A 21,371-nucleotide genomic window follows, 5' to 3' on the forward strand; every position below is an offset into this window, starting at 1 on the left:
AAGTTACAGAAGGATCTTCTGATGAAGAAGGCCATGAATTGCAGTTGTTATATATAATTATATATATATAATATATATATATATATAGTTATATATAGTTATATATAATATATATATAAATTATATATATATATAATATATATATAATTTAGCTGGAAAAGGTTGACAAAGTTGGAAGAATTTCAGCATCAGCAAAAGCCCAAATGGTGTAGGGTGCTTTCAAGTTGGGGGAAGGAAAAAACAAAAAAGAATGAATGAAGGGGTATCTGAACAGAGATTCATAAAATCACAGAAGGTGTAGAGAGGCAGATGATTACTCACTGTTCCTCACCATATGATACACGGATTAGATTATCAAACAGAATTTTAAAAACAGACAGAAGGAAGTACTTTACACTGCCCATAATCAAATTGTGGAGCTCATTACATGGGCTGCTGTGGAGACCAAGAGTATAAATGGTTCAGGGAAGGACCAACACATTCCTAGAGTAAAGAGCCATTACAGGCTATTAAGCACAAAGGTCTGGAAGCAGCCTCCAGCTCAGGAAGTCCTTAAACTACTGATTACTGGAAGCTGGGACTGGACTATGTCAGGGGAAGGATCACCCAATTTGTGCCAGTGCTTCTCTAAGCACCTGCTACTGGCTGTTGCCAGAAAAGTAATACTGGACCAGACATTATTTATTTATTTATTTATTTTATTTGTCTGAAGATGGCTCCTTTCATATCTAATGAAAAAAAAAAAAAAAAGGGAAATCTTGAATGTTACAGTGGATTTGAGGTGTTGCCCTGTGGTTAGCTGCAAAGGAGAACATTACATGCCCAGAAGGCAAACTGGGAACAGCAGGTTGCAGGAGTGCTGTGCAGGCACTGGAGATGCATGTGGAAAAATGAAATAATGCCAGAGTTTAGCCAGTACATTTTGTTCATGACTTTCATAAGCACCAAATTGCAGGAGTGAAAACCACCTCCAACAGACTCTGGCACACATAAATTGTTCATGCAGAGTGCAGGTACTGGCTGGCCGTGTGCAGGAATTTTCTAATTGTGGTTGGCAGACCTGAGAGCTTGCAAGCACGGGCCTTGTCTACACTGAGTATTTCAGAAAAGCAGAGCATTGTAGCTTAAATATTGTTATACAAAGGACTGATCTTTTCTTGCTAAATATCTAGGTTATCTCCATCTGAGAAAAGACACCCAAAATCTGCCTCCTGGTGGGTGTCCTTGCCATAGGCCCTTTGGAAGTCAGTCCCTGTGTTCTTCTGATTTCTCAGCCTTCAATCTTAGAGACTATCCTCATGCTAATGTACACCCCTGTGAAAAGGAGGATAATAACCCCAGCCTGGAAATGCAGCAGCTTCAACCCCCGTGACGGCTGAAATCATGCTCAAACCTATTAACCATGTGCAGCTCTACCATTCTCTTTCATTTGCAGATAGTTTTTCCTAACACTTAAATGAGATAAACACTATTGAGTAGTTGTCTTGTGTGGTCTTTGAGGCTTCGGGCATAACTATTCAGTATAAACCAAGCATTGGAGGATGTTTTTATGCCCAAGGTGGAGGAAAAGGCTCAGTAAAGCCAAATTCTGGGATATAAACTCAACCCCCCCCCAATAGAGTATATATCCTTTGATCTAATAAGTAGGTTGTGTCTTGCCTGACTTTTCAGCAAAATGAAAATGTAATGCTTTTTTTTTTTTTGTTTGTTTTGTTTTGTTTTGTTTGTTTTTGTTTTGTTTTAATGCAGTTATACTTGCCTAGCTTGAATGCCAGGTTTCTTTGGGTTTCCAAGGCAGTTAGCTTCTGTGTTGGAGTTTCCCTAATAGCACCAGATGTGGAATTAGTATCAGAAATTTGTATGCTGTATTTTTAATGACGTGTGTGTATGTGCACCTATGCTTGTTCACAGTAGTAGTGCGATAAATGAGTTGATAATACCGTCTATCGCAAATTACTGTTACTTGATCTGTAAAAGTAATTATGAAAATACAACTCATTACGTTATGATGCAGCATTTCCTTGCTCCTTGTTGCCATGTTTGTTTCTTCTCCTGAGTTTGCAAGCAGGCTGGTGTGCCCGTTTTAGCAAAGTCTTGGACTTCATTGTCTGAAGAATGGAATGTATTAGGAAGGCACAGATTCACTTTTCCTGGCTATCTCTTATCAGGTGAATAGTGATTACTCTCACTTCTATGGGAAAGGCTGCCTGTTGAGCCTCTGCTTTCATTCATGCACTCAGCACAGTAGAGATGAAATTGCTGGGGAAGATAACTGAAAGCCTCTTGTGTTACCTTTCTGTTGGAAAAGTGCCAGATGGTGTGATGTGCTAGTTAGGGCAATATGAGATAGTCACCTGGATACCCAGCATCTGCTCTGTTACTGAATTTATTCTGCCCTCCCTTTCCCCTATTTTTCCCCCTCTCTTCTGAATTAAAATTATTAGAAACGCACGTGCTTGCTCTTTAGTCCAACCTCTTTTTTTTTTTTTTTTTTTTTTTTTTTTGGCTTTTGTGGTGCACACTATGTTGTCTCTCTTTGTCCCAAGACAAAATTCTGATAAGAACCTGTGTGGGAGTCGGCATTTTTAGCTTGCCCTTGGGTCTAAGTGTCATTTCTGCCCAATTCATGCAATATCATGATCCCTGAGATCATTTTAAGGCTTTTGTGTTCAAACAAAGTTGAAGAAAAAAAAAAAAAAAGTGTTTCCATGCCTGTACTTTACGTGTTTTCCAGCCAAAGCCTTAGATCCAGCCTGGCATGCAAAGGAAGGGCTGGCTGGTTGCACAAAACTCTGCCAAGTCTCCCCCAAAAGACTCATTGACCTCGGCTTGCCTTTGAGTGGGTTCTGCTACAGGAGGCTTGCACATCTCTAATTCTGACTTGAAAGAGTGTCAAAAGCTGGATGCTGTAATGCCTGTAGCCATTCATTAGACGTATTTACCTAAGTCTGCTGAATTTGCCTTCCAGCTGGAAGCCTTGTCCTCAGACTGATCACAGGAATTTATTCATGGAATAATCATAGCAAACTTTGCTTTATTAAGTTCTCGTAGTGGAGGGATCCAACTTTACTGGCTGTATTGCCTGAAAAGTGATAGGCTGTGAGCAGGGTTAGCTGAAATGTCGGTGTTTTTCATCAAATAGAGATTAATTGCTAACACCTATTCAGCCACATTTGCTTAAGTACTTTGCACAAAGTAGAAACTTCCTCTGCTATGAGGGCAGGACTAAGTAACCACCAGTTGGGTTTATCACTGCCAGTGATGCAGGACGGAAAATGTGATACAGCCCCATTTTCACCAGAACAAATTGTAATGTTATAACTGACTAGACACAAGAATGTATTATGGTGTTTAGGAATAATTAATAACGAAATTGATAGCAAAACAACATGGAAGAAGACTGCCAAATATTGGACACCTTTATGAAATATTTAGAAATTTATTTTTGTAGTTTATTTTGGTTCATTTATTTAAGGCCTTCATCTAGTCATTGAGAAAGCATGTTATGCTGAAAGCATGTTGTGCTGAAATATATGGCATAAAATCTTTTTGGCTAAATTGTTCAATCCTGATACATTGCCAAGAAGTGACAGTCTTTTCGCTGGCTCCCTTGTTCTATTGGGTTTTAGTCAAATGTAAAACATCTTGGAAACAACCTTTAATGTCAATGTCTTTCCCTCTGTTAAGTGGAAAGGGAACACTGGATGACCAGAGGCTTTTGTTAATGTGCTGAGTTGTTCATGCTACCCACAAAAAAGGGAATTTAAGACATTCTGACTCAGCCTTCTTGTTTTTTTCTGGACATATGCTGTGAGCAACGATGCTTCCGAGCTCCTTTACCATGGATATGTACTGCACTGTATATTTTCAGGACAATGAAAAGATTTATTTAGCATATGGCTGACCTGGATTGTCATCACTGGCTCAATTGACCTTTATTGCCATGGGACAGTGGTAAGATTAGGAGATGCTATAAATAGCTATAAATAGCTGTTGCACTGTGGAAGTGGTATCACAAAAATGTACTTTACACAAACAGACTGTCACTTCATTTTGTGAGGGATGAGTGCATTGGGCATATGAAAGGAGATCTCTCCTTGAGGTTAGGTTTTTGGTTTTGCTTATTTTTAAGTCCTGTTCTAAATCACTGCTACTGGATCTGTAAGATTGTTTTGGCTGCTGCCATCAGCTGCTAAAATATGCTGCACAATTGTGTTATGAACCTTTATGAAACCTATCATCCAGGAGCAGCTGAACTTTGTATCAGCAGTGTGTTGTGCTCCTACCTGATGTCTTGCTATTCAAGGCTGATTTTGCAGGGTTGAGTGCAGCTGGGGAAACAGCTTGGTGGAAATGCTCACAGTCCTTGTGAGCTCCAGGAGTGCTTCTGGTCTACATCTGTGACCTCTGAAGGAGGCCTTATTTATGTCTCAAGAAGGGCTTTGGAATAAAAAGATAGAATTGAAATATAAGTGGAAAGCAGATGTAATATCTTGAGGGCATGCTGATAGGATCAGGAAGGGTAGTGCATCACTCTCTTTCCTAAGTGGTGTCCCAGTGTCATGTTTACGTATTCTGATGCTGAATGGAAGACTTTCTCCAGCCTACAAACAAAGTAAAACTGCCAGATGTTGCATTTTGTGCATAAACTCATATTTCATTCCTCCAATAGAAGCTATTTGGAATTATGCATAAATTGATTCAGCAGGTTCTGCTGGTATGTAAAGAATAAGTGTAATGAATGGGGACTCCGCTGAAACTGGCAAACAGAACCATATGCAGCCCACTGGATTGATGTTTCAGCTTAGTGCCAGATGAGTAACTGATCTTCATTAAACAGTAATTTTCAGTGATCAGATTACTTTATGCTTTTCCTAAACTGCTTTAGCAGAAGATGGCATTCAAGCACCATTTCACCCAAACTGAAATTAGATGCTGTGCTTCCTCTTCTGATTTCTGGAGAAGGGTGGGGTGGATAATAATATTGGATGATTATATGTGATATATGCACTATTTATTTCTTTTTTTGTCTTTTCAATTTGCAGGAAAGCAATCTCCAGGTCAGGCCTCCAGCACTTGGCTCCTGTGCATTCCCTCAACATTGCAGTCTCCAATGGACCTGTGAAGGAACCAAGGGCAGCATTAGAGTGGACAGTAGGTGTTTGTTTCTATGGCAATGTATTTGAGCTGTATCTCTGGCTAGTGCTCCCTCCAACCTTAAAACAGCATTACACATTGCATCGTTATCAGAATTAGTGCTGGTTATTAGGAACTTCTATTATGAAACAAAGCACATGGCAGAGACCTGAAAAGTTGTGGTGACTTGAGCAACACAGGACAGAACTGTTTAGACTTTCCACCTTGGGAACTGTCTGGCTACATTTTGCTCACTGCCTTCTTGACAAGGTCTGTCATCCAAAGGTGAACTGATTTTAGCACAGCAGGGTTTTGTACTTTGCTTTGTGGGCCAAAATTTAAGACTCAGAATACATGTTGGGTTTACTGGGTCTGTAGGAACGGTAGTAGAAATCTTTGTTCATAATGCTTTCCAAGCATCACAAAATGTTGTTTGGGTCCAAGCTGGTCTATAGACGCAGAGCGAGTGTGTTTCTGTCTTCCCAGTCTTGCTTCTCCTGTTTCTGTTTCTGGACCAGTTCAGAAGGGGCTGGTTTAGCACTGTCTGCACCTTCTCATGTGGTTATATGCTGGTGTGTGTCGAGAAGTTGAGCCTTAAGCCAGGAGGTCTAAATTAAACACCTCTCAAATTTGTAATTTAAAAAACAAACAAACAAAAAACCAACCTTCTTAAAAGTGTCATGGTCTGCTACTCATTTTTGCCAGGTGATTCCTCTTGTAATCCCAATACTTACATTTTGCATTTTACTTCCTGGCATGTGAGTTAGATGTTGATCAGTTAAACTTCTCACCTCTTCCAGTCTCTCAGATCAGCACTCCTGCTTTACTTCACACTTTGGAGAAGTGAGGCATGTGGGGAAGGGTGCAGGATATGAGTGGAAGACATCTGAGGCTGGGAGGAACCTGGACTGACCAGCTATAGTAACTGGTGAACGTGGGGGAGAAATGGACTTCTGCAATTCAGAGGTGCAGCACAAGAAAAAGAGATAATAGGGAGGTGGTTTGGAGGTGTGAAGAAACTAAAATGGATGGAAGTTTATAATCGGTAGTGAATGTCAATTAAATATATATATATTACATTTTCAATACTGATGTTTATTTCCTGAGGTGAATTTAGTAAAGTGAATGATTGTTTGCATTAAGATATATTGGAGCCAGACAGGAAGTCTTTGTAGCTAGTCACTGGAAGGTATTATTAATCAGTGCATATTGTATCCCCATCTATATCATCCTGCTCTTTCTTTGATATTTCCAATATGGTTCTCCAAGGACCAATGATGGGAGATCTTTCCAAAGTCTAAGTGGCATGAACATAACTTGTCGCTTGACCTTACATTAGAAAATGCAGTTGGAATCTGTCCGTGTCTTCACAGTAATTATGAAAAAAATTCTGGCTATATTCTCCACTTTTGATTATTCTTTGCAGATGATTTGCCATTATCAGATGGCCTTGTGAACGGGACAATGATTCAGGGAGTGGGATTTCTGTTCCCTGCTCTGCTACTGACCTTGTGAGTGAGCTGATTAATTGTTTTGCCTCTTGGAACACCAGCTGATCTAGCTGTAGAATGGAGGTGATGATTCTGATGTCTTAAAAGACCCTTTACATAAGAAACAATATTATTGCATTGCTGTGATTACGATCCATCATCCCTGAGGTTTATTTTCTCTCACATACTTACTAATACCCAGTTTCATCGTATTTTCTACACCTAATTCAAGTTAACTTGCAGCTCTTTTTCAAATTTAATGCTATTTATTCACAGCAGTCATACAGAATATATTCTCAGGAGTAGGTGATGTTATAGCCAGAGGACAATGCAGAAGATGCCTTACCAAAAGGAACAACCTCAACTGCTTGTCCCTGTGATATGTTTATTATGCCCAATCCCTTCTCTAACTCTTCACCATTTTGGGAAAACCTCCTACAAAATAATAGCAATAAAGTAAGCAATAGTAAATAAATAATGAAGTAAGCAATTCTAGCCCAGATCTTCAAATAAGTATGGATGGAGGCACCTCATACAGTGCCTGCACACCATTGAGGATCCTGGTCATTGTTTATTTTCATATTGCTACTTTTTCCCAAGGAAAATAACCATAACTTTTTGTGTGAAGTCATCCTGTAATTTCCTTCTAAATGCTGCCTTCTAGCTTTTGCTTTCTTTTTGGTGCCTAAAAAAGTCTTGACAGTCACTAGGATATTAATGAGACTGGCTAAAGCTGTGTCATTATTTTCTTGTATTTGTCCATCATGTATTTGTTAATGTGTTAAAGTCTCATCTTCTCTTTAGTAAGTGTTTATTGGACCATGATCACACAGCCTCAGGACCCATAACTCTTATATCCCTTAAGGGGTGTTTGAAAGCATGCAGCTTCTGTTCTTGGAGTTCAATGAGAAAACTTTAGAGTGATCTGTACTTTATGTACTGTGAGTGCACAACAGAGTTATCTGGGTGCAAACTGAATGTTCTTCAGAGGAGAAATATTGTAACCTCAAACCATAAATTATACATGTTAAACAAAACAAAAAAAACTTATAGGTCTTAACAAGAATAAAAACACTATGCTGATGAGTAGAAGTTGAAAGCTATAACATTTAGTAATATGAGATACCAGTTTTAGAGGTTTTACATTTACCTGCTCCTGTAAAATTAATTGGTTGAGAAGGACTATTTAGCTTTATAAGATGCTTTCACATGCAAGGATTTTTTTATTTTTTATTTTTTTTTCTACCAAGTAATAGAAGATTGTAGGGCTATGATCTCACTGAGATCACAGAGATGTGGTACAATGGAACTTGCATCTTGAATATCAAAATACATACACACAGACTTTTTAGGAAGGATGGGGACAGAATGGTGAGGAGGGGAGGTTGTCCTTCATATGTGAGAGCAGCAAGAATGCTTGGAGCTCTGCTGTGGGTTGGATGATAAATTTTATTGAGAGCTTATGGGTCAGGATTAGAGGGCATACAAGCACAGGTGATGCTGTGGGTGCCTGCCACAGATACCTTCTTTAGGAAGAAGTAGGTGATGAGGTCTTTAGACAACTGGAAAAAGCCTTATGTTTGCAGGCTCTGGTCCTCAAGTGGGATGTAAACCACCCTGATATTTGCTGGAGGAACAGCAGGGCACAAGCAGTCCAACAGGTTTCTGGAATACATTGATAACTTCCTGATATATGTGACTGAGGAACTGATGAAAGGAGGTGCTCTTCTGCATCTCATATTACAAACAAGGAAGACCTTGTGAGGACTGCAAAGGTCACTGGCAGTTTTGCCTGCAGTGACTGTGAGATGGTGGAATTCAGGATCCTGAGAAAAGGAAACTTGGGAAACAGCAGAATCCCAACCCTGGACTTCAGGAGAGCAGACGTTGGCCTGTTCAAGGACCTGCTTGGAAGACTAATTTGTAATGTGACTCTGAAGAGAAAAGGCAACAAAGAAAACTAGTTAATACTCAAAGATACCTCCTCCATGTTCAAGAATCATCCATCCCCACATGTCATACATCAACCAAATGCAGCAGAAGGCCTGCATGGATGTGTAAAGAGCTCTAGACAAAACTCAGACATAAAATATAAAAACTCAAACATAAAAAAGCACACTACGGGTGGAAGCAGCGTCAGGCCAGCCAGGAGGAATGTAGTCATGAGCACTGCCAATTGCACAGGGAAGGATTAATGAAAGCTAGAACATATCTGGAGCTGAATCTGTCAGGAAAAAGAAAGGAAATAATAATGGCTTCTGTAGACATATAAATAACAGAACAAAGTAACATGCAAAGAGGACAGAGCCATGCTATTTTCAGTAGTGCCCAGTGACAGGACAAGAGGCGATGGGCACAAACTGGGAAATGAGAGGTTCAGGAAGCACTTTGCTATGCAGGAGATGGAGCACTGGCACAGGTTGCCCAGAGAGGTTGTAGAGTCTCCCACCTTGGAGATACTCAGAAGCTGCCTGGACATGGTTCTGGGCAACCTTCTCTAAGTGTCCCTGCTTGATCAGGGGGTTGAACCAGTTTAACTTCAGAGGTCCCTTCCAACCATAACCATTCTGTGATCCTGAATGTTATGGAAAAGGTTGGGCCACCACTGAAATGGATCGGGGTTGTGGGGACAAAAGACATGGAAAAAATATACGAGTTCAATGCCTTTTTTTTGACTCAATTTTTACTGTTAAGACCTGCCTTCAGGAATCACAGACCCCTCAGACTCGTGACTGAAGCCAGGAACACAACCTCAGCAGAAGATTATCAGATTAGGGAACATTTAAACTGACTGAACATACACAGGTCCATGGGATGGGATGCATGCAGGGAGCTGTCTGATATAATTACAAGTCCACTCTACTGTCTTTGAAAAATTGTGGTGATTAGAGGATGTTCCTGAGGACTGCAATAAAGCAAGTGTTATTCCTGTCTTCAAGAAGGTGGAGGATCCAGGCAGCTACAGTGATCAGCCTCACATTGATTCCTGGGAAGGTGATGGAGCAAATCTTCCTGGAAACCATTTCCAAAATATTAAGGATCAGAAAGTGATTGGGAGTAAGCAGCATGGATTTATGGAGGGTAGATTATGCCCATCCAACCCAGCAGTATTCTATAATGAATTGACTGTCATGGTAGATGAGAGGAGAGCAATGGCTGTTATACTGAGTTTTGCAAAGCTTTCAACACTGTCTCCCATAACGTTGTAGTAAAACTGATGGAGTTATGGGCTAGATAAATACAGTGAGCTGGGCTATGAGATAAAATTGTAATCAGTGAATGTGACTTTGCAATGAATCTATTGCATTGTATTCTGAATCTTTTTGACATTAATCAGTAGTGTTGCTCACTTATTTTCATGGACAGTGAGCATTTGTGTAAGAGCCTAGTGATATATGACACTTTAGATAATTAAGACACGTTAATATATTAATATGTCTTCTACATATGATGAAGTATTTCCCTCACTAACATAGATAAATATATTTCTTTTCCATGTGAATGGTTTGGCTTCTGTGTCATTTCCTAAAAGCTATACTCATTTTTACATCGAAGGATATTTCCCTTTCATTAGAGTTTCTGCAAGACTAAGTTTTCTAATTGGGAACTGAGAATTCGATTGAAAAGAGATGTACGTTATCAGATGCTCACATGAGAAAGGAGGACCCTGGGGTATGGGTATTCCATTAGTCACATAAAAAACGTGACAAGGCACTGGGAACTTTAGTTCCACTGAAATAGTGACGAGTGCAAGCCCATGCATACTTTAGATGTTGCAGAAATTTTGTGTACAGATGACTTTTGAAGCAATGTGTTCAGGATCAATTATCCTACATTACTGTTTCTTTTTTCTTGGAAAAGAACTGATGTTCTTTCTAGACAGATCAAAAGAGAAAAAGAGGGCTGTCATATTTCAAAATGGTGGCCCTCTGTAGTTTTTCAGAGGTATAGAGGTTGCAATGGTATTACAGAAAGTGCCCTTTCTAAAATATTTTTTCCCATTGCTGCCAAAAAGACTGAAGCTGAGCTATTGTCAGCTAAAATAATGGTTCATGAGAGCATAGGGAATCATCATCTCAGTTGATAGCATCTGGACATTGCTCCTCCATGAAGACAAATATTGTTGTCCTGCTTCTGCATAAAGATAATTTTTTCAGATGATGGTAATGACAATCTCAAAAGCTCAGCAGAGAATACAGGAGTGGGCAATGGATGCAGGGACATGGGAAAGCCTCATGGGGTGGGAAACAAGAATGATAGAAAACAGCTAGAGAATGAGGTGTACGCAAACCTAAAAGCTGAAGCTCCCTAAAATAATTCAGAATTTTGGATATTCATATCTTCAAGGCTGCTTTTTTATTTTCATTTTTTGAAATAATGATACAGTATCATATCTCTGATGTTTTGGGTTTTGCTTTGCTTTATATCCACGCATTACACTTGTAATAATTAAACAAAAAGTGACTTCTGCATAAAAAATATTTTCAAATTAAAATGTGCAAAGATGGAGTTAAAATTGAGAGTATAAGTCAACAACAACAAAAAATGTTTGGGATATTTTGTTTTCCAACATGAGCGTTACCAACTCTGGAATTTCAGGGTTTAGAGTAAAACATAAGCCAAGCATAAGAGACAGACAGTTGGGAAAAAGACATCCAAAAAATTTTGTTTCTGCTTGATAGTACCCTTGTCAAGAAAAGGGCTAAATCTGATCATTTTTGCTTGCAAATATGTTTAATTACATTTGTATTGATGAACACTAATTATACATTAATCATAACTTTATCATCCAAATGTGTATGTGTAAGAAGATTAATCTCTGTCACTGTAGTGTTAACAAAGGAAAAAAAAAAAAACCTACTTAATAATTTATTTTAGAAGTCTATCTATCTTACAGATTTTTTTTCAAATGCCAGCCATGGCAGGAGTGGATTAGAGCTCCACTCCTGTTACAAGGGCTTTTACAGGTCCTTTAAACTAAAAAAATTGGAGGACTGGCCAGTCTGGCTCAATGTCCATGGCTCCTTAACACAGCAAATTCCTCAAGTTTTTTTGAAACCATGCTGACTGCATCTTGAAGAACAGTAAGGTATGGAGATACTTGAGGGCCATAGAAAAAAAACTTTGATGCCTGCTCTGTCATTTAACCATGCTGGGGCACTTAAACAAATAAACCAAATTGACTTATTGAAATGTGCAAAGCAAGTTGTGATCAGATGCATGCAATTACGTTGTTCCCAAACTCCTAGTCCATGAATTCCTGTTTCTCTTTCACTTTGGATTTGGATTTCACTTTGGACTGGGGATTGCACACTTTTTGTTTCATATGTAAAGAATGTTTGTCATACTGAAACTATTTTAGTTTGCTATAAGTTGGTAGCAGATCAAGAACAATCAAATGGGAGGTTGTAGTGGGTTTATGTGACAAGGTTTTGGTAGCAGGGGGCCATAGGGGTGGCTTCTGTGAGAAGGATCTAGAAGCTGCCCCATGTTTGGTAAGGGCCCCACTGCTGACCAGAACTGAGCCAATAAGCGATGCTGTTTGCGCCTCTGTGAGAGCAGATTTAAGACAGGGAAAAAAAACGCTGCGCCACACAGCAGCTGGGAGAGTGAGAGGAGTGAGGAACAGCCTTGCAGGCGCCAAGGTCAGTGAAGAAGGAGGGGGAGAGGTGCTCCAGGCGCCGGAGCAGAAGTCCCCTGCGGCCTGTGGTGAGGACCATGGTGAAGCAGGATGTCCCCCTGCAGCCCATGGAGTACCATGGTGGAGCAGGTGGCCCTGCACCGACGGAGACTGCGGCCTGTGGAAGACCCCTGCTGGAGCAGATTCCGGGCCGGACCTGCAGCCCGTGGAGAGGAGACCACGCAGGAGCAGGTGACCTGGCAGGAGCTGCTGCCCGTGGGGGACCCAGGTTGGAGCAGTTTGCTCCCGAGGGATGGACCCCGTGGTACGGACCCATATCTGGAGCAGTTCTTGAAGAGCTGCTGCCTGTGGGAAGCCCACGCTGGATCAGTTCAGCAAGGACTGCATCCTGTGGGTGGGACCCCACAGCACAGGGGACGAGAGTGACCAAGAAGGAGCGGCAGAGAAGAATTTCTATAGACTGACCATAGCCCCCATTCCCCCGTTCCCCTGCGCCGCTCGGGGGGAGGAGGTGGAAGAGGGTGGATGGGGGGGAAGGTGCTTTTGGTTTCTTTCCTTTGTTTCTCACTTCTCTAGCTCGTTCGTAATAGGCAATAAATCTTACTATCTCCCTATGCTGAGTCTGTTTTGCCCATTACAATAATTACTGCGCGATCTCCTTGTCCTTATCTCAACCCTTGAGCCCTTTTCATCGTATTTTCTCCCTGTTCCTCTTTGAGGAGGGGGAGTGAGAGAGCGGTTGTGGTGGAGCTCGGTCACCCACCCAAGCGAAACCATCACAGAGGTCTCCATCTGGGAGAGCATAGTGAGTCTGCATGGCCCCTGTGGGGCAGGCTGCATCTGCCAGGAAAGCACTGCTGCCTCTGCCTCAGTGAGCGGTGGCTCTTTCTCATCACAGGGCATTGCACACACTTGCAACGGCTGGAAAGCCAGGCGAGGAATCAGAGTTCCCAGTCCTCCTTCTAACAGTCCATGCTCATTCCCGTTTTATCCAAGGTGATGGACAGTGTCCCTTTTCTACAGAGCAAGTCAAAGCAAAGCACATCAGCCTAAAAGCGTGATTTGACATATCAGCTAACCTGTTCTAATGCTGGGTTGGTACCAAAAGCATCAGTCCTACTTAACCCACCCGTAACCCACCACTCCCTGTGTCAGATCCAGCAGTTGTGGGGTCACAGCGTGAGTCATTTTGTCTATCTGTTTTGGTAGATTTTTTAATTTTTATTTTTTTCCCAGCGGTAGAACTGATTCATGCATAGCTTCACAGCCACCAGATCTAGCACAAGGGAAATGGCAAGAGCATGAGAGTGGGGTCTGTGGGGTCAGGGACAGAAAGAGCATGGATGCCTCTTTAGCAGCCGTTTACGCCTAAACCCAACATAAAAACATCAAGTGCTAAATGAACTAAACTGGCAAATTATTTCTGAAAAGGTTGCTGAACTCAAATCTTTTTCTGCAGAAAAATATCTGTCAAAATTCACAAGTGATGATGTAGACTATACTGTGCTTTAGTTTTGTGTTATGCAGAAGCTCGTTCTAGCGGTGGTCGCGGTGATCACTGTCAGCTTATGCGCTGACTGGTGGATACCCTCTTGTACAGTATGTTGTGGAATCCTGCCTGTAAATTTGAGTGGTAATACCGATTTGCTGAAGTCAAAATGCTCAATATAAATGTATTGATTTTTGTCAGATCTTCCTATTGTAAGTGAATGAAAAATTGGGCTTGGAAAAGGTCAAAGCATTTTCCTTTGACTATATAATTTTGATTTTCATAAGCAGTAACAAAGCGTGTCATCATATAAACAACAGTGCCCTGTAAAATTCAAAATGGTGAAGTCCAAATAATTCCCTTTGATCTTATTGAGACAAAGTAATTGACAGTCAAATCTATTTGGGGGAGGGTGTTGCTCCTTGGGAAGGCTTTTTTATTTATTTATTTTTTCTCCTCTGATTCAGGATGAAAAGATTTTTGAAATGTCAGTTTGCTAGAATTGAAATTGTGAATTTTCTTGCGTAGTGCTGTGAAATTGTTTGTGGCAGTGGATATCTGGAGGTGTCTCACTTCTCAGTGGCACAGATCTGGTTATTTACACTTTTATTATCTGGTCTTGTATGAACTCTCTCATTGCATGAACTAGAAAGGTCATCCCTGTAGACTACTTACTTTATTTACACTGTGATGGAAAATCAGACGTGAATCTATGAGAGAGCCTGGGAACAATGGAGAACAAACTCAATCAGTCTAAACTAGGTTATGGAAATAGGCCACTTTATCTTTAGAAATCCTGGATGGCAAGTTATGTGCATGTAGTCTGTATGAAGGGGTATTTAATCTATTTTTTAATGGAATTTTGATTTCTGATTAAAAGTTATGTCCTGGGAGCTTTGTGCTTTCTTACTTAGCTTCCCAAGTTGATCCTTCCTAACCATCTTTTATAACCTGTAAAATTGAACTCTGGGTTACAACGTGAGCTTGCATTGCTACTTCAGCAGGGAATGTGCTCAGGTCAAACACTTTGAGCTCATATCCTCGTGCTTTGGTCCTCGTTCTGTCTCCTCATAAACTAGACAGGAATTTAATATTTTGGTCAATACTGTGGGCATAGTAATTTTATTAGCGTGATGTGACTAGGCTTCCATGAAGTGCTGTAAAACTGATACAGTTATTGCTGGGGAAAACTGCTTTAATATAAGCATAAACTTGAAGGGAAAGAATTTCCAGTCTCAATATATTTTTACCATCTGAGTAAGGCTTGAAAACTTTAAGTGAGTTCAAGTCCTTAGAAGCTATTTTGAATTATGAAGCCTCAGCTCTAAGCTATTGTACACCGAACAGTACAGTTCAGGAAAACCTCTGTCCCAAAGAGCCTGTGATTCAGGCAGATGATAGGATAAGAAGAAATGAAGGTACAGAACAGTGTGCAGCCAACTGCAGTTTAGTTAGTGCAATGGCAGTAGACAGGAATCCACGTCTTGCTTTCATCCAGCTCCCAGTGTTGAGAGGTAATATTGAGTATGACATTAATGGGAAATTTTCTGATGAAGTTAGGTGGACAGGTAGGACTCTCACCAGAAAAAAACTATATTGTTCTTTTCCTTCTGGTCTATTAGAAGTGAGCACCATAGTTGTGGTAGGCACCATGTGAAGATTTGCCTAAATCTTGGCTTTTGTGAATGCACATGTACTCCAGAATACAAAGGATTTTGCTACTTCTGCTTCCCTGCTTTACTTAAGAAATCCACGTGGCAAGAGAAACTTTATCATTTCGTCACTTTGAAACTGTCAGTGGAATTTTAAATAAATTGTTTTAACCAAAATGGCTATTTCAGAGCATCCTGCTGTCGGACGCCATCTGTTTGGTAAGCGTCATCGTTTGTGGCTTCTGCAGTGTGGGAACCAAATGTCAGAGGCTGTCAAAGCGTTTTCCATCATGCTCTAATTCTGGCTGAGCAGAAATCCTGTTTATTCACTTTGCTCAAATAGTGTACACTAAACTTAGTCTTTTTAGTTGAGCCAGCATTACAGTAGAGTGAAAACAGTCTTTCTACAACTAAATTTCCTCAGACCAAGAATTTTTAAATAATTAAGGGGCAGATTTGGTTAAATGAGGAGACTGCTGAAGAAATTCAGATCACCTTGTTAATCACTAATAACTGTCAGTGTGCTAGGTAGATTTCTGAGAGTATTGCTCAGTTGAATGCATTATACTTTCAGATAGAAATTTAAAGTCTGGTCTCTTCTGGATAGTTGATATTTTGTGGATAAGCATATGCTGATCCATCCATTTAAAATAATTTATTTTTCCTTGTCATCCTAAAGCTATAGTCAATATGTCATTTTTGCATTTCTAGGGCCAGTTCTTGGATTTTGGAGCTTTTGTAATTGAAAATTCACTAGCCATCATTTAGTTTAATTTCTCTTGCTTTCTGTTTATTTAGAATTCTATATACATCTTATAAGCTCATAAGCATCAATTGATTTAGAGTCTCAGTTAAACTAGGCACAGTGGGAAGAAAATGGGTGAAGTTTTTCTGTGCTGTTCAGTGAAATAGTTTGATTCTCACTAGTGACAAATCATTCCTTGTATCATCTGCACACTTTAAAGATAGCTTAATATTTTCATGTCTTAGTGTTGTAGAAAACCAAAACAACACATGGTGTGTGTGTTTATTTATTTATTATTTTTTTATGGTGAAAATCGGATATAACGTTTTTTTTTTTTTTTCCTCTCTGTTCTCATGACCGAATTTCACAAACCAGTTTAACTATTATCTTTTCTATTTTTTTTTTTCTTTCTTTTTTCATAGGAAAATGCTGTGAATGGAGAGCATCTGTGGCTGGAGACAAATGTTTCTGGGGACCTCTGCTACCTGGGGGAGGAAAGCTGCCAAGTAAAATTCTCAGTGAGTTATTTTCAGATTTTCTTCTCTGCTTCTGATGTAACATGCCTGACTTTGAATTGGTGCACTGCGTGGAATCTTGGTACTTTGAATTGTTTGCTTCTGTTGTTGATGCCTATGTTCTGAAAGAAAGAATCCAAAAAAGACAAAAGACTGCTGATTAAATACTTCACTGCATGGAAAATAAAAAGCCCCAAATAATTTTGAATGACCCAGATTATTTACACAATAAGAGTGAATTTAATGAGTAGTTTTGATCAATATGGCAAGGAAATAAAACTAAGATACTAAAACATTTCAGAAATGTTAAGATGAACGAGCCTATTTCATTTATATATACACATGTATCACTTGCTGGGATGTCTGAGCAGGATTCTGATCACATTTTTGTGATTTTCTCATGCAAGTATTTGAACTGAATTTTCTGAACTCTTGAGTGCATTCAAGAGCAGTGACTAGAGTATTCAAAGTTAGTCTTCTCCTATTGAAGCTTTTCTGCTGTATATTAAAATATTTTATTGGATTTAACTCGTGTTCCTCTATATTTTGACTATGGAGTTGCTGTTATACTTTCTGCTTTCTTCAGTAACTCTTCATTTCCCTAATATTTAAGTTAAACTGCTTCAGCAGAAGAGATGAAAAGAAAGGAAAAAAAATACTCTTCCTTTGGTAAGGTGAGAAACTTTATTAAAGAGTGGGGATCCTGTGTTCAAAGCCTTGCTTTAAATCAATGCCCAAGTGAGTATCCTGGCTCTTGGACTGCAAAATGTAATGGGAGTCCCCCTTCCCTGTGATGTCTGTGAATAACACCTCTGCTTTTCTGCGATGCTCTCTTTTTGCTTTGTTTAAGCCCCTGCTGGCTTCTTCCAAAATAACGCAACAAGAACTCAGATCACTTGATTCAAACTGAGGTATTTTGATATACCAGTTACCTCCGGTGCTAGTAGCACATTGTTTAATCCACACCAGCAGTGCTTTATGTAGCTCCAATTCCTATGATTCTAATTTAATATCCATCTCCCATAACTTCTCAAGCAAATTAGTTACTTCACGGTGTAAAACGTGAAGGCCAAACCTGGGAAGTGTGTGCTTGTTTACAAAGCCTGCTGAAGCAAAATCCCAGTTGTGACATACTACTTACTGTAAGATTAAGTGAAGCTTCCAGTGAAGCATCATGTGTTTGCCCTGCAGTTACAGTGGTCCTGAGGCAATGGGTTTGGGCAAAAGCAGGAGACAGGATTTTTGTCTGCCAATCTGTCTGTTCTTATGTTCTTAATAGAACAAGTAAACATTTCCTCGTGATTTAGCTTATTGGGAGTAGCATGAAAATGTAATAATATGTTGCATACGACTGCAAGTCTGAGCCTTTTTAGAGGAGCCTGCAATAGCTGGTGAATTACACCCACTGACTTGCACTTTTATTTGGTAATGTTGGAGCATGTTTTACATGGGAGCAAGCTTTTGCAGCCAATAGGCCTGGAGATACTGAGTCACATTTAGGAAGCAGCAGAGTTTAAAGTTGCTCAGTTTTTAATTGCCTGGCCTGTGCTTGACCTGACTGAGATTCTTTTCTATTTTAAGTACTATTGGCTCCCTATGAGAAAAGTGGTATCTGTTTTTATAACATGTTATAGTGCAAAGGGCTTTTGTTAGTTTAAAAATGAGAGATGGAGGTGGAAATGCAGTTAATATTATTTGTGGATGTTTTAATCTGAACTGCCAGAAAGCTAATGTTTCTCCGGTTGGAATCATTTGAAGACATTGAATCTTTCATGTCTATCCTGAGTTTTATTTGTCTTACCTCTTTTACGTGTGGCCTATATAAGACCAGAGGTTTTTAATGGAGAAATGGACAAAAATATAGCTAAGCTATAAATGAAAAGACTTTGTAGAAAATGTTAGCCTATACAGAACACTAATTCATATTCTTTGGAATATGAAGCTGAAATTTTGTGATAAATCAAATAAGTCAGAAGTAGTATAAAAGATGAAGTCTGATCTTTTACTATTCTCTCAATATAAATGGCTGTAACTACTTATAATGCCACCAGCAACATACTCAAATCAAGATATTCAAAAGTAGCAGCTTGTAAGGCATTATCTTTATTTGATTTTTGCAGTTTTTTTATCTTACGGATTGATTCCTGTGTATTATTCCTCAGTCTCTTTGGTAAACTTGGAGACTGGAAAGATAATATGTCATAAAACACAAGAAATCTTGGAGAGTTATACAGTGCCATGGTTTTTCTGGTGAAACATTAAAATGTAGAAGCAAGCACACAGAATGAGGATATTTTTACTTATGAGGCTCCATAAAATTGTAATGATTATAGTGTAAGGCAAAGTTGTGTTTTTCCCTGCTGCTTCTTGAGTTTATTTACAATTTATTGAAAATTCTAATAAAACAATTTATTAGAAATTTAAATTAACTTGAAAAAAAAAAGTAAAAATCTTAAAGCAGTCTCAACATACTGTGTGTTTATAACATTTCTGTCCCTCAAGTGCAGGTGTGTAAGTTAAACTTTGAATAAAATTAATTTCATCCGGTTTATTCAATTGAGTATATATAATGAAAAAAATAGAAAAAATAAATGTACTCTCTCTCCTGGATGCATTCTCTCCTCTATGATATGCTTTGGCCCATGGGAGTCAATGGAAATTATTTTAAAAGCCCTACTGAAATTAATAAAACTAACCAGCATAATTAGGTTGAGAATGTAACATTTCATAAACGTTTAAGAACACTCATTGAAAAGGTTATCATTATCAGATAAATGACTTAAAGTTTTTTTTTGTTGTTTGTTTTTTTTTGTTTGTTTGTTTTTTTTTCAAGGCAGTGGTCAAGCCCATCAAAATCAATATTGTATGATAAATATGTAATGATATACTCTTCCTAATTGGTCTGAGTCCTCTGATTTGCTTGTATAATTATTGTCTTCTTTTCACCGGCTCTGCCCATCATCTTTGTAGGCTGCTTCCTTTTAGAGCGGTGATCTGTGCTGTAACCTCCTGCTACCTCAAATGAGCCTTGTACTGTTAGTTCACAAGCTGGAGTACCACTGTCTTCTGTCTTTCAAAAAGTTGGACTTTTAACTGGAAGAGCTTCAGAATCCTTTTTCAATATACAGGACAGCTGAGAACACCAAGATGAAAAAATATGTATACTATAAAGAGAAAAACATCTGTTTCAGAGCTAACTTTTTTTTTTTTTTTTTTTTTTTTCCTGTGGAGAATAGTGCACCTCCATCCACATACTTCTCCCTTTCCTCTTGCAGAAATCTGCTCTGCGGAGGAAGTGTGCTGCGTGCAAGATTGTGGTCCACAATGCGTGTATGGAGCAGTTAGAGAAGGTAAGACATTGCCATCTTCTGGAGCATGATGCAGGCAACACTCATTTTTTTAATTCTCATACTGAGCTTTCAGTCTGGAAAACACCATATGCCAAATTAGGTTTTCATAGCTGTTTTGACAATGTATTTGTTAAAAAGTTGACTTAAGATTTCAGCTTTTAAAATAGATTTCTTCAAACCCTGTGAACCGTTACAGGAAAAAAAAAAAAAAAGGAATGCTTTCACATTTTTATAATTAAAGATATTTTCCCTTTATTTCTAGATTGAAAATTGAAACTAGAAAATGCAGTATCTTGTCATGTGCAAAATTCGCCTTTCAAAATTCCTCAGCTAAACCCAGAATAATTCATCTCATGACAGCTATATTTGTTATGAGCAATGCAGCATAAGGTGCTACTATGAATATTTTCCACTGTATTTACTAGACTATGCTGTTTTCTCCTCAAAGCCTCAGAAATAAAATTCTTGTTTTTGAAGTATAAAGCATGAAACTTTTCCTTTATATTGCCATTGTTTCTGTGAACATCTTTTCTGCTTATCAGCTTCTTCAAGGAGCCCCCCAAGTGCTTATAGAATATTGATTATGGAGTTCAGGCTTCCCATCAGTGTTTCTTGTTCATTACACCTAACTGGGAATGTGAAAAAGGAATCCTCCTCCTCTGCTGTTTTTCATTCTTGGTGGGATATATGTGATGAGACAACTGGGAATATACCCATGGATTTCATTAGAGCTTCATTTTCACTCCTAGATGTTTTGCAGTGTTGTTCTCCATTTGCAAAACAAATATATAGCAGCAACCCTTTGGAAAGGGCTTTTATTTTCCCAGTATTTGGGCTTGTGTTGACAAATGTCACAGTGATTGCCATAATACCAAGTTGGAGAGGTACCATTTCCACCCCCAATGCTTTTACCCACAGTGAAATTAGCATTAGCACATGCTTTCAGCACAAAATGTTACCAGTGAATTTTTCATGACTTCCAATCATCAGGGATGCAGGCTCTTCATAGCCCAGTAAGGTGGTGGCTTTGCCAGCAGTAGCAAATGAGCACTTAGATAAAACCCATTCTGTTGAGCTTGTCTCTGCTATTCTAGAAAACATAAAATTCACCTCTTGGCAGAGGGTTATTAAGTTTGCATGCATCTTAAACTCTGTGCAGTTTAAAACTGGTACATAAGTCTTCCGTTTGGCTTTCTCTGCAGAGGTCTAAGTTGTAAGTAAAATAAATTTAAGAGATGGAGATCTTTCTAACCTGCTAGGACTCAGCAGTGGAATGATAAATTGCAGTTCCTCATGAAGAGCAATGGAGGAAGACAAATGGCTATGGCTATGGTTTGTGCTATGACTTTGATT

General features: G+C 39.2%; 1 protein-coding gene across 6 annotated transcripts in view; it reads left to right on the plus strand.

The window, feature by feature from the left end:
* DGKI (diacylglycerol kinase iota) overlaps positions 1-21,371 on the plus strand; it is a 217,036-nt gene that overhangs the window by 72,096 nt on the left and 123,569 nt on the right. For all 6 annotated transcript variants that reach the window (XM_035343056.1, XM_035343065.1, XM_035343080.1 and 3 more), the window contains exons 2-4: positions 5,046-5,154; positions 16,576-16,671; positions 19,944-20,018. In XM_035343056.1, coding sequence (XP_035198947.1) covers positions 5,046-5,154; positions 16,576-16,671; positions 19,944-20,018 — 280 coding nt within the window. The remainder of the gene's footprint in view (positions 1-5,045; positions 5,155-16,575; positions 16,672-19,943; positions 20,019-21,371) is intronic.

The sequence above is a fragment of the Oxyura jamaicensis genome, chromosome 1 (assembly GCF_011077185.1).
Source record: "Oxyura jamaicensis isolate SHBP4307 breed ruddy duck chromosome 1, BPBGC_Ojam_1.0, whole genome shotgun sequence".
Lineage (NCBI taxonomy): Eukaryota > Metazoa > Chordata > Aves > Anseriformes > Anatidae > Oxyura > Oxyura jamaicensis.